General features: G+C 41.3%; 1 protein-coding gene across 1 annotated transcript; it reads left to right on the top strand.

The window, feature by feature from the left end:
* Window positions 1-1690: 1690 nt before the first annotated feature.
* On the top strand, window positions 1691-5000 carry LOC112255402 (helix-loop-helix protein 2-like). The gene is made up of 2 exons (XM_024428387.2): window positions 1691-2358; window positions 3119-5000. Exon 2 carries the CDS (start codon window positions 3147-3149, stop codon window positions 3528-3530), a length of 384 nt encoding a protein of 127 aa, XP_024284155.2. The 5' UTR covers window positions 1691-2358; window positions 3119-3146; the 3' UTR covers window positions 3531-5000.
* The last annotated feature ends 9889 nt before the right edge of the window (window positions 5001-14889 follow it).

Below are 14889 nucleotides of genomic sequence, written 5' to 3' on the forward strand. Positions count from 1 at the left end.
ATAACTGTTATCTGTTGTATCAGCCCCTCCATCCTGTATGATGTCCACTCACTGATAACTGTTATCTGTTGTATCAGCCCCTCCATCCTGTATGATGTCCACTCACTGATAACTGTTATCTGTTGTATCAGCCCCTCCATCCTGTATGATGTCCACTCACTGATAACTGTTATCTGTTGTATCAGCCCCTCCATCCTGTATGATGTCCACTCACTGATAACTGTTATCTGTTGTATCAGCCCCTCCATCCTGTATGATGTCCACTCACTGATAACTGTTATCTGTTGTATCAGCCCCTCCATCCTGTATGATGTCCACTCACTGATAACTGTTATCTGTTGTATCAGCCCCTCCATCCTGTATGATGTCCACTCACTGATAACTGTTATCTGTTGTATCAGCCCCTCCATCCTGTATGATGTCCACTCACTGATAACTGTTATCTGTTGTATCAGCCCCAACCATCCTGTATGATGTCCACTCACTGATAACTGTTATCTGTTGTATCAGCCCCTCCATCCTGTATGATGTCCACTCACTGATAACTGTTATCTGTTGTATCAGCCCCTCCATCCTGTATGATGTCCACTCACTGATAACTGTTATCTGTTGTATCAGCCCCAACATCCTGTATGATGTCCACTCACTGATAACTGTTATCTGTTGTATCAGCCCCTCCATCCTGTATGATGTCCACTCACTGATAACTGTTATCTGTTGTATCAGCCCCTCCATCCTGTATGATGTCCACTCACTGATAACTGTTATCTGTTGTATCAGCCCCTCCATCCTTCTGATCCTATTGACACAACAGATGATGTGGCGTCGTCTTCACTGTGACAGTGTATTGATCCCTTCTATAGTGGGACTTCACTTGTGTTGATTTTGCAGGTTGTCATCGGGTTTTTTCCTGACAGGCAGTCATGCTTTTATACCATTGATTGTTTGACAACTGTGTTCGACCATAGCTTTCTTTTCTATAATAATCATGTCAAAATACATTTAACCAAAACCAAAAAGAAAAGAAAAAGAGCAGGATACGCTGTAGATCTAGTACGTCTATATGCCTCCGTCTGATGTTGAAGGGAAACTGCAGACCGTTCCATCTGCCGACACCAGAGGGGCGATGTTACAATCTGGATTCTATGTCTATGACTGGAATAGAGGAGAGAAATCGGACTTGTGGTGAGAAATCGGATTTGAGTTGTCGAAATAAGAACCGAGTTGGGAATATGGACCAAATGGAAAGAAATCATCAAAATGCAGTGTATTTATTTGATTTGATGAATTAATGTTAGACTTCTAATGTAGAAACTCTTGCTCTGAACGTCTCGTTTTCATAACCTGTTTCAATCTCAATGTGTTAGAATTATTTAAGGCCGAATAGGCTAATAATTTGTTCCAATCTCGAAGTGACATGACTGGCCTAATAAATCACCTTTTATAATATGAACCAACCTTACTGGTTGTTTCAATAAAATAGTTATTTTCCGTTGATTTGCTTAACATTTAATTAAAAATATTCCGATTTTTATTGTATAGATCAGAATTGGAATTGATCTGGAGAAAAAAAATCTAAATGTTTAAAGTCCCTATTATCCATTATTGTACTCATCTCTGGTTCCTCTTTGCCCACTATCCCCAGAGGGACTACTGGAGGGCTGAGGGGCGTGAGTAGAGAGAGGGAGGTGAGAGGGAGTGGGCGGTGTTAGACAATACCATTCCTCAAATATATTCCATCCCTCCGTTTCTCAAGTAAGCCTTTATTAGTTGGGATGGTTTGGATCTTATCTCTCATATAAACCGCGTGCTGGACCCGATAACGTTCGGAACACACAGAAGTGGAAAGGACGGGATTATATTTCGGCTTTTCAATGCACTGACTACTGGCACACGGTGCACGAGGGCCTTTCTTATCACGGTCATCTCCATCAAGAAGAACGGACAAATATCTGCACTTTCAGCGAGATCTTATCGACACAACAATCTATTGTTTCCCAGCTGGGTGTTCACAAGGCACAAGATTTTTATCTTCAGAAATATTTATCACATAGTCGTTAACTATACTATCAACTATACTATCATCTTCCCAACGAATTGATATACCACAACTTGAAATTAGATGGTTCTGAGATAAAGCATTTGGTTTGATTTGACTGTTCAAAATCTCCAAAAGTAAACAGCAATTCATTGCATAAGGCGGTCAACAGTAGCCTATAATTCCTGTCATGAATTGGACTAAATAAAATGGTTTGTGAGAAAAAACTAAGGGAAGCACAGAGTTAATTTGGAGTTGGAGTTTACTCCAACAGCTATCAATAATCATCAGACAGTTGTGTCTCTCAACTGTTTGTCAAGGTAAGTGTCCAATTAACGAGTAGGCCTAAGAAAAAAGAAAAAATACATATGAGGTACTGACCGTTTCTTTATTAGGTCTGTATTACACATGTACAACAAAGTACACAACTCGTATTTATCCATTGCATTGTTGATACAACAACATTTTGTGTGGTCGAATTCAATGTCCAGCAGATGTCAACAATTTTTGCCTTATTTCGTTGTTGTTCCATCCTGTCAAGTCATACTGCTCGAAGCCAAGCAGATGTGTTCATCTCACTGTGACAGATGGACGACTTGGAATATGGAATATGTTCATTTGAATAGCATGGTTTCTCTCAATATTTATCCTAATTTGCTTTAATATTCTGAAAAATGCAATGTTTGCTGCAAAAGAAATCATAAGAACTGACACATAACTGAAAAGAAAATGGCCTAGATTTAATATTTAATGCTCTATAACAAAAATCATTGGAGAATAAATTATGCATTGGAGAAAATAGAAGTACAAAAACCTATTACAATTTACAGTATTTCCATCACTGTCTGTTGCTTTTGCAATTTCCATTAAGACTATCACATTTCTAAATATTCGGCACTTGATCTCAAACGATCTATTTTATGATTATGGTCTGCTTCATCTACCCCCTGTGACAGGTCATAGCAACACAGCCATGCAAAAACTACTCCCAATCATAATTTTGAACCCCAATGGTAACGAAAAAGTATTATTGTGTTCACAACATTATACTAAATGAATCAAAAATATCTCTCTCTTCAGCTCTTTTTGGATACGAACTGAAAAACATATGAAAAGACTGAAAATGATGCTGAGTCCAGACCAAGCTGATTCCGACCTTGGATGGGGACAATCCGACGCAGAGTCGGTGCTCAATGACCTCAAGGTCGGGTGCCTGTCCGACGAACCGATGGAGGGGGAGGGGAAGACGAGGTCACTGGCCCAACCGACCCTCAGCAGGGAGGAGAAGAGACGGAGGAGACGTGCAACGGCCAAGTACCGCTCGGCCCACGCCACGCGCGAGAGGATCCGCGTGGAAGCGTTCAATGTGGCCTTCGCTGAACTGAGAAAGTTGCTGCCAACCCTTCCCCCTGACAAGAAACTCTCCAAGATCGAGATCCTCAGACTTGCAATATGCTATATCTCCTATCTCAATCACGTTCTGGATGTCTAGTTGAAATGAGTCAGATACATTTTGAAATGGGAGAATTGGACAATGAGAATGGAGGGACCAGAAAGAAATATGAGTGACATCATGTCACTTATGAAATCGGGGATACATGAAAGTTGCCAGAAAGTACAAAAAAAAGGGGGGAGAGAAGGAGTCTGCAGCCTACAGCCTACTTATCCATGATTTTGAAGAAAATGCCTGTTTGATATTGCGTATGGTGAGGCTGGGTAACCCAGATGAACGAAAGAACGGATGTAAACGGAATGATATAGCTGCTTTATAGACATAGCATAGTTGATGTTTCCATAAAGGAGAACAAGTTCAAATGCATTAGTGCCACTTATGACGCGTACAATTGTGACCTTTATCATTGTTATTTAAGTTTATGGAATTATTTATTTAAATGTGTTAATATTAAGGTTACCTTATTTATTTATGTTTATAATAGACTAACGTCTTTTATGTAAATGTCCATTGTTTGTATCATTGTATACATGTATATTTTAGGCTGTGATGTTGAAATTCGAAAATGATGTTGTTGCTCTTCAAATGGCACTTTCTGTTTTTGTATTATTCGTTTTAGTTTTATTGAATTAGTACGTTAAGTGTAATATACTTTTATTCATGTCTATTGTCTATCAGGCAACGATAAGCACTTAATCATGTTGGGTTAAGTAAACTCATAAAACGTCAAAACTTCGTTTAGTTCCCTTAAGTGTGAAGTGAAAGGAAGTTAATCAAAACTGAACAATAGACTGAAGCCTACTAAAGAAAAACATCCACACAAGTTTAATTCGACTAACCGGATATATCACTTTACAATTCAGAGGCAAACCTCTTTTGCTGTGACCAAAAATCATTTCAAAATAGTCTGATTTCTATTAAATGTTTTTATTTCCTTAAAAGCTAGAGGTATTTATTTATATATCTGTCTCTGCTTTGTATCTCAAAAAACACAATAATTTTATAGCGAAGAAAAACATATCTTCTATCCAAAGATTTTTTGTCTCTTCAGGGTTGTGTACTTGTTGCTTTATGCAGATATTTTGTAGTAGAGTTATTGTGACAGCTGGTTTTTAATGAACGCATTTTTAATATTTTCCGGTGGTGTTTTTTGATTAAAAAAAGGAAAGAAATACATGCTATTGAGGCTTTTCTGTTTTAATTGTAATTTTATTGAGACTAAAACTGGGAATAATTACTTGGGAATCTCCTTTCCAAAAATAGTCACACAATGTTGAAATTAGTCTGCCAGTCGCTCAGGGGGTAAAATCCCTTGCATAATGATTGGAGTAATATGAATGAAATGAACAGTGCAATGGTCTTGGTAAAAATAATTTCAATATTTAAACAGCAGCTGTCGTCCTGGAGGAAAAGCACGACGGTAGCCTAGCCTATTACACTTCCGAAATGGTCTTGATTGACAGGCCTCTATATCTTTCATTTCCCCCCCAAATTCGAATGATATACAGTATTATTAAATGACGTCGGTGTCACACTATAGCCTATGTCCCGCTGCTTTGAAACTGTTTACACACACACACACACACACACACACACACACACACACACACACACACACACACACACACACACACACACACACACACACACACACACACACACACACACACACACACACACACACACGATTTAGGCACTGGTCAAGCAAGCAAAGAGAGTATATAGCCTATATGTGATTTTTTTCTCTCCTGTGCATGTATTCTGTGCTGCTCCTCGCTAGCTCCTGGCTGAAAGGCGCTCTCCCCAGAGAGGGGGCAGGTGTTGCTCCAGACGAGCCAAGACAACCAAATTACTGGCCGTCTGGCACCTCCCGTGGGAAACAGAGAGGGAGAGGGGATGGAGGAGAGATGGAAATTTATGAGCGGGCAAGCACATCCATGTAATATTGCCAAATATGAGCAAAGATCCAAATCTTTGTATTTATTTCTGATGTATTGCCATCACTTCTGCTAAGGATTGTGGTCTAATAATGTAGGCCAAGGTTAGATCAGGCGCAACATTTGCACATGGTGTTTTTTAAATAGAATAATATTTAATAAACAAACGATTAAATGAATATACCAAAGTAAATAAATAAATATATGTGATATGAACATTAAATATGTATGTCAACAAACCTTAGGCGATTTGCACGAGAAGAATTCGTTGAGGTAAGCGGGGGGGATCTATTTGGCCAATATTATTAACCGTGACGAGGGGAAAACGAATGGAGAACTTTGTGCAAGTCAGTGGGCATCTTACATAATTTTGATGCTATATGATTTACTTGCAATGTGAACACCTTTAAGATTAGAGATGTTTTCTGCCTTCAGAAGGTTATTCATTCACAATAAACTAAAGCAGAGAAATTAAATGTTGGCCTATAGCCCTTATTCATTACTCCAATTCTATTACATTACATTCAACCACTGGACCTCCTCTTCAGCCTTGTAAGGAACATGTCCAGACACTCAGACGCTTCTTCAAATGCTCTGTCTAAACGCGAATACCGCTGGCACGCTGTACAGTTTCAGGAAACATTTGGAACAACACTTTTATATAAGCGAGAAATAATTTTCAAATACAAAATATACACTTACGGTATGCAGTTTAGGAAAGTTGTACCCGATTAGGCCAACGTAGACCACACTTCCTCCCCTCCAATTGTCTGCTTCAAATGTCTGCAATGGAGCATAAAAGGGGAGGAAGTTTCCTACCTTGGCTGGGGGCTGTGCAACTTTCTAAACTGCGTATTTGAAATATTATTTATCCCTGATGTGAAAGTTATGTATTGCAAGCGAGGATTATTACTGTTTCTTAATAACGTTAAAACAGAGCGTCGGGATTGTTGTTCATTTATCCAGCTGTGGCCCATACATTCAAATGAGAACTCATTGGTATACTCCCCTTGGGTTTTAGAGAGCTATTGTAGGCCTAGAGGCGATTCCTTATAGAAAATGCTACTTGCACAGGCTGAAAACAGTTCATGATGCATCCACATAGAAATGGATTTCCAGGCCTAGATCTTTGATTGGGTCATGTTCTGATTTATTGTTCACATTTACGGCATCTTTTACAGAGTTCCAATACATATGAGGTGTATTCCATTAGCATTTTCCTGTGAGATGGTAAGAACCTTATCCTTTCTCCTCTCACTTGTGTTAACACTTCCTGGTTACCTTTGTACCATGTGACCATAACCACAATATGAGAATTTCCCTAGTGTACATAACAAGTGAAAACATCCCTAGACAGACAACATATACACAACACATGAAATGAGCACATAAGAAGGCCAAAATGGCTCCAACGCCACCATGGCAGACTCATCTATAACCTGCATAGGCTCATTCATGAATGGTTGGAGGCATCTTCAAATTGGTTTAGAGCAGGTGTGTCACGTGTACTGATGACCCATCAACCCTATGATTTCTCTCTCTCTCTCAGGGCATCTATGGAACCAAGGGAAATGTCAAAGGGAAGATCTCAATTCCATACCTCCTAACGTCCTCTCTCCTCAACTCAATCGTCAAGTTTGCAGATGACACTACAGTGGTAGGCTTGATTACCAACTACGACAAGACGGCCTACAGGGAGGAGGTGATGGCCCTCAGAGTGTGGTTTCAGGAAAATAACCTCACACTCAACATCAACAAAACAAAGGAGATGATCGTGGACTTCAGGAAACAGCAGAGGGAGCACCCCTCCCCCCTATCCATATAGACGGGACAGTAGTGGAGAAGGTGGGAAGTTTTAAGTTCCTCGGCGTACACATCATGGACAAACTGAAATGGTCCACCTACACAGACAGCGTGGTGAAGAAGGCGCAACAGCAACAGCGCCTCTTCAACCTCAGGAGGCTGAAGAAATTCGGCTTGGCACCAAAAACACTCACAAACCTTTACAGATGCACAATCGAGAACATCCTGTCGGGCTGTATCACCGCCTGGTACGGCAACTGCTCCGCAACACAACTGTAAAGCTCTCCAGAGGGAAGTGAGGTCTGCACAACTTATCACGAGGGGCAAACTACCTGCCCTCCAGGACACCTACACCACCTGATTTCACAGGAAGGCCATAAAGATCATCAAGGACAACAACCACACGAGCCACTGCCTGTTCACCCCACTATCATCCAGAAGGCGAGGTCTGTACAGGTGCATCAAAGCTGGGACGAAGAGACTGAAAAACAGCTTCTATCTCAAGGCCATCAGACTGTTAAACAGCCATCACTAACATACCGACTGAAATCTCTAGCGACTTCAATAATTAAAAATATGATGTAATAAATGTATCACTGGTCGCTTTAAACAATGCCACTTTATATAATGTTTACATAACCTACATTACTCATCTCATACTGTAAATACTGTACTCTATACCATATACTGCATCTTGCCTATGCCATTTGGCCATCACTCATCCATATATTTATATGTACATATTCTTATTCATTCCTTTACACTTGTGTGTATAAGGTAGTTGTTGTGAAATCGTTAGATTACTTGTTAGATATTACTGCACGGTCGGAACTAGAAGCACAAGCATTTCACTACACTCACATTAACATCTGCTAACCATGTGTATGTGACCAATACAATTTGATTTGATTTGAGACACAGAAAAAAAACAGCCTGCTTGGTCCCTTCCCATCATGCCTCACATTCTATTCTTTGATTGGGTCATGTTCTGATTTATTGTTCACATTTATTGCATCTTTTACAGAGTTCCTCCTCCTTCTCACTATCCTCAGGTGGCTGCTGTAATAAGGGAGGGGGTCCTTGCTTCGAATCTCCTTATCTGAGGAGAAGTGATGGAAATGTTTTTTGTCATCTCCAAGGTCTCTCCTAGTCTTGTAATCAGAAAGGCTCTACACATGCAGCAAGATGACCTTAGCTTCTTTGGGACTGGGGGGCTGTATTGAGTAGCTTGGATGAATAAGATGCCCAGAGTAAACTGCCTGCTACTCAGACCCAGTTGCTAATATATGCATATTATTAGTAGATTTGGATAGAAAACACTCTGAGGTTTCTAAAACTGTTTGAATGATGTCTGTGAGTATAACAGAACTCATATGTCAGGCAAAAACCTGAGACAAAATCCAACCAGGAAGTGGGAAATCTGAGGTTTGTAGTTTTTCCAAGTCATTGCCTATCGAATATACAGTGTCTATGGAGTAATATTGCACTTCCTAATACTTCCACTAGATGTCAACAGTCTTTAGAACCTTGTTTGATGCTTCTACTGTGAAGGAGGGGGGAATGAGAGCTGAATGAGTCAGAGGTCTGCCAGAGTGCCATGAGCTGATCACGCACGCTCACATGAGAGCGACCTGCATTCCATAGTATTTCTACAAACAAAGGAATTCTCCGGTTGGAACATTATTGAAGATTTATGATAAAAACATCCTAAAGATTAATTCTATACTTCGTTTGACATGTTTCTACGAACTGTAATATGACTTTTCTTCTGAACTTTAGCCTGGACTTGCCCGCACCTCGTGAGTTTGGATTGTGTACTAAACAAGTGAACAAAAAGGAGGTATTTGGACATAAATTATGGACTTTATCGAACAAATCAAACATTTATTGTGGAACTGGGATTCCTGGGAGTGCATTCTGATAAAGATCATCAAAGGTAAGTGAATATTTATACGGCTATTTCTGACTTCTGTTGACTCCACAACATGGTGGATATCTGTATGGCTTGTTTTGTTGTCTGAGCGCTGTACTCAGATTATTGCATGGTGTGCTTTTTCAAAAAGCTTTTTTGAAATCTGACACAGCGGTTGCATTAAGGAGAAGTTTATCTAAAGTTCCATGCATAACACTTGTATTTTCATCAACATTTATGATGAGTATTTCTGTAAAATTGATGTGGCTCTCTGCAACATGTTGTGTTTTGGAAGCAAAACATTACTGAACGTATCGTGCCAATGTAAACTGAGATTTTTGGATATAAATAGGAACTTTATCGAAGAAAACATACATGTATTGTGTAACATGAAGTCCTATGAGTGTCATCTGATGGAGATCATCAAAGGTTAGTGATTAATTTTATCTCTATTTCTGCTTTTTGTGACTCCTCTCTTTGGCTGGAAAAATGGCTGTGTTTTTCTGTGACTAGGTACTGACCTAACATAACCGTTTGGTGTGCTTTCATCGTAAATGTTTTTTTTTTGTCATCTCCAAGGTCTCTCCTAGTCTTGTAATCAGAAAGGCTCTACACATGCAGAAAGATGACCTTAGAATACAGTACGTCTGTCTGTCAGTCAGTCAAAGCTTCTTATACATTGGCCCTTTATCATTTCTCTAATTGCTTTCTCCTACATTTGACCTTAAATAAACCAGCCTTCCTTGGAATTACTAAGTAAATTAAATGCTGGTAGACTGTTTAACTGTTACTTGAATGAATCCCTCTTGTTGTTTCTTTAACAACATTAACATTCTCAAAATGGGATGTGTAATTCAACATACTGTGTTCAATTTGCCATGGCCCTGTACAATGGAGAGTATTTCATACTATACATGTTTTAGATTGCCTGCCATCGTCTCCCAACAGAGATATTTCACATAGTGAATATATTCTCTTCTCCCCAGATAGTAAACCAACCAGCATCATTCTGGCCAACCTTAGCCTCAGCTTATTAAGTAGACAGTCCATCTGTACTTGCCATAAACTGTAAGACCATTTGTGTTCCCTTCCCCTTCCCAAAAGGTTCTGTTGCACCGCCATCGGCCCCCTTCAATTTATTCTTTACAAACTCATGAGAGGGGAGAACCCAACAGACAGGCAGACAGACAAACATGGCCCAAACTGCTGTGGGCAGTGAACAGACTGCGAGTGTGACCGGTGCATATGTGTTTGTGTGTGAGAAAGAGCCCTATTGCTTCCCCCTTTTCACCGTGGATTATGTCATGGCGGAGGCCAACAAGTGACCATATGTCAGGAAGTGTGCAGACGGCCTGGGATGACTATGACCATTATCAACATTTGGCCGTCCTCTCCCGTTCATCATTCAGGTAGACTCCTTTAAAGCCTGGAGTAGGAGACACACACATTCTTTCATTCTAAGGGGCTTGATAGCTTTGTGTGAATTTGCTAGGGACAAAAAATATGACAACAAACAGCCATATGTTCCCTGTGTGAGGAATAGAGGAACAGCATTTGAGGGTTTTGTACCGCTCAGTTTTTTTATCCTTTTCCTTTTTCTCTCCAGTCTGGATATTATAACAATTATCAATGTTCAAGGCACCCCCCCCATCCTCTCCTCCTCTCCTCTTCTCGTCCACCCCATCGGAGGTGTGTGTTGTGAAGTGTGTGTGGGTCCTTGAAGCAGCGAGCAGCACACAGCAGGACAAAGGCAGGTCCATGTGTTGAAATGCGACCCGCGGGATGGGACACATTATCCCTGCGCACTTCACCAGCAGGGTCCCAGGGCTCGAGCTGGCTCGTGGCCCTTTGTCTCCAAACAGATGGAAACGGGCAGAGAGGCGAAGAGGAGAGGAGGAGGAGAGACACGGGAAGAGATGAATGGAAACGGGGAGGGGGGCGAGTCAGTCTGTTCTCATTAACTCTGGGTATTGAAGGCGTCGCGGCCCTCACAATGCGTCAGCAGCCCTGGATGGTCCCGCTCTCATTCAGACTCACGCTCCTACCATCTGTACAGTGGACATGTCATAAGTTGTGTGTGCAATGCATTCATTATACAAAACTACACGGCCCAATCTGGCACGTTAATATGCCATATTCATGAGCTTTGAATTTGTTTACGATTTGTTTTCCAATTGTTGTGTCTTTGATGCTTCCAGCTTTAAAATGATAAACAATACTTTGATTATTTCTGACCACAAATAATGCATTTTCAGTCCTGATGGTGAATTTGAGGCCTTCGAAATAGAAATGTTTAATGTTCAATGTAAAATGACATGGAGGATAGAAAAATTGAAAATAACTCATAGATGTATCTCAATAGAATTGTTCTTGCTCTTGCCTGCACACATGCCCAGACCCAGACTTTTCACTTCGTCTTCATTTTACATGCCTTCATTTCTCTTTTTTCTTTTTACCAAAATCCCTAAACTCATAAACTGTGTGTCTTCGGAGAGGCATCCATCCATCTTCCGGACACTAAATTTAATGATCTCATGGGCCCACCTTGCATGCTCAATAGAGACCATCTGCACTCAACGCTTACCTTCTTGAATAAAAGCTAAATCTGATAGTGGGTGCTGTGACTCACACTACACGCGTGCCTAGTTAAATGCGAGTGCTTGTCTCACACATCCATAGTACTGTCTAATCAGATGAACTGCTTTCACTCAAAATGATTGATTGGTGAAGGGTCTCTTTTGTCAACTTATGCTGTCCTATTTAATCAATTAATGCTAAGTTGAGAAAATCAAGACGATGTTGTTCGCAAACATGCAATGATAATAAATTGCCAATATAGTTTGTTCTTGTTGCTGTTAGCCAGTGTTTAGAAGTTGCTGAAGATGGCCGGCAGGGCCATTTTTTTTTTTAAATGCAAAAATAATCACTGATGTGATCTTCCTGTCTGGGTTGCCCCCCTTGGGTTGTGCCATGGCGGAGATATTTGTGGGCTATACTCAGCCTTGTCTCAGGATGGTAAGTTGGTGGTTGAAGATATCCCTCTAGTGGTGTGGGGGCTGTGCTTTGGCAAGGTGGGGGGGGGGTTATATCCTTCCTGTTTGGCCCTGTCCGGGGGTGTCCTCGGATGGGGCCACAGTGTCTCCTGACCCCTCCTGTCTCAGCCTCCAGTATTTATGCTGCAGTAGTTTATGTGTCGGGGGGCTAGGGTCAGTTTGTTATATCTGGAGTACTTCTACTGTCCTATTCGGTGTCCTGTGTGAATTGAAGTGTGCTCTCTCTAATTCTCTCTTTCTCTCTTTCTTTCTCTCTCTCGGAGGACCTGAGCCCTAGGACCATGCCTCAGGACTACCTGAAATGATGACTCCTTGCTGTCCCCAGTCCACCTGGCCGTGCTGCTGCTCCAGTTTCAACTGTTCTGCCTTATTATTATTGGACCATGCTGGTCATTTATGAACATTTGAACATCTTAGCCATGTTCTGTTATAATCTCCACCCGGCACAGCCAGAAGAGGACTGGCCACCCCACATATGCTCTCTCTAATTCTCTCTTTCTTTCTCTCTCTCGGAGGACCATGCCCCAGGACTGCCTGACATGATGACTCCTTGCTGTCCCCAGTCCACCTGACCGTGCTGCTGCTCCAGTTTCAACTGTTCTGCCTTATTATTATACGACCATGCTGGTCATTTATGAACATTTGAACATCTTGGCCATGTTCTGTTATAATCTCCACCCGGCACAGCCAGAAGAGGACTGGCCACCCCACATAGCCTGGTTCCTCTCTAGGTTTCTTCCTAGGTTTTGGCCTTTCTAGGGAGTTTTTCCTAGCCACCGTGCTTCTACACCTGCATTGCTTGCTGTTTGGGGTTTTAGGCTGGGTTTCTGTACAGCACTTTGAGATATCAGCTGATGTACGAAGGGCTATATAAATAAATTTGATTTGATTTGATTGCTTGCTGTTTGGGGTTTTAGGCTGGGTTTCTGTACAGCACTTTGAGATATCAGCTGATGTATGAAGGGCTATATAAATACATTTGATTTGATTTGATAATGCAAAATATGACACAAAATGTTTCATGTGTTGATTATCAAAGTATAAAACTAAAGTAAAACATAAACTATTCTATTCTAAAGGTCATGTTATTTATCTATCCTTGCCAACATAAAACATTATCTCAAACCCCAATATATTTTAAAAACAACAACATAAGGTGGTCCCAAAGGCACCTCCTTTGGAAAGGAACAGCTTGTGCAGTGCTGCACGTTATACTGTAATGAAACTGTACTACTCTGATATGGCCAGAGCGGGGCGCACTAACCTTACAATGTGACAAAACCCAATGCTCAACCTTATGCTCTGTTGTAATGAGGTATCCAGGCTATTGACCAAACATGTCATATCGTCTCAGGAATCGACCTTGACTAATATGCGGCAGGTAGCCTAGTAGTTAAGAGCTTTGGGCCAATAACTGAAAGGTTGCTGGTTTGAATCTCAGAACCAACTAGGTGAAAAATCTGTCTGTACTCTTGAGCAAGGGCACTTAACCATAATTTCTCCTGTAAATTGCTCTGGATAAGACTGTCTGCTAAATGATGTAACTGTGTGATGAGTGATGAGTGAGTTTTAGGAGCATATTGGTAGTCTTATGCCTTCTTGTTTTCACCTCATGTTTCTGTCAACATACAGGTAAATAACCCTGATGATCCACTTTTATCAACCTCACCATTCATTGAACCTTAGAATGGCATTATGTACTTGTCAGTTCAACCTCCTTTCCCCAGCCTCTGTGTTTGCATGGCCCTCAGTGGGGAGGGACAGAAAGGAAGGATCAGGGGGTCATGTCCCGGTCATGACCTTTATTCTCTGCTGAGGGGAGGAGGTATTTTTGGGGGTGGGCGGCTGAAGAGGCCAAAATACACATGTCATCACATGATGTCATCTCCCTGCTCAGCAGCTTTGTTGTGTTAGATTTGATTTATATTTGCATTATAAATGAATAATACACTAAACCCGTTTGGAACAGTTCCTAGTTTTTCCTGTTCCACGCGTCTGGGTGGGGGAGAGGTGAAATAGTTGAGAATCGATTGGTCTTCAGAGCAGACTCCTTGCCAATGAGGTGCTCTGAAGGTATTTTGCAGACTGACACATCATTGACACCATCTGACCTTGACTAGCATAGAGACTCTGGAGGTCCGAGGGAAGAAAACCCCCCACATTATTTACATTCCCCTTTAAGAGCCAGCTCTAAGGTTTCACTGAGCTCTTTGTTGTCTTTCACTGACTGGAACCAAGCACCCTACTATATCTCTCTAAGGTCCGATGGACTGCACTGATAAAACATGATGCTAATCACTCATCTGCTTTGTTCATGTTGCAATGAGATAAACCATGATGGTACTCAAGCAAGAGGATGGCACTTTATATAACAGGATACATTTCATTATTCTAGAATCTATATAATGGGATAAGCCTGGTGAAAGTACCACCCACAAACACAGGGCTTTCCAGAGGGTGGTGCGGTCTGCACAACACATCACGGGGGGAAAACTACCTGCCCTCCAGGACACCTACACCGCCCAATGTCACAGGAAGGCCAAAAAGATCATCAAGGACAACTACCACCCAAGCCACTGCCTGTTCACCCGCTACCACCCAGAAGGTGAGGTCAGTACAGGTGCATCAAAGCTGGGACTGAGAGAGTGAAAAACAGCTTCTATCTCAAGGCCGGGACTGAGAGACTGAAAAAC

The sequence above is a fragment of the Oncorhynchus tshawytscha genome, linkage group LG07 (genome assembly GCF_018296145.1).
Source record: "Oncorhynchus tshawytscha isolate Ot180627B linkage group LG07, Otsh_v2.0, whole genome shotgun sequence".
NCBI classification, from domain to species: Eukaryota; Metazoa; Chordata; class Actinopteri; order Salmoniformes; family Salmonidae; genus Oncorhynchus; species Oncorhynchus tshawytscha.

Bases quoted from the DNA above. Each gene is read 5' to 3' on its own strand.
- LOC112255402 (XM_024428387.2), top strand. From the start codon at position 3,147: ATGAAAAGACTGAAAATGATGCTGAGTCCAGACCAAGCTGATTCCGAC.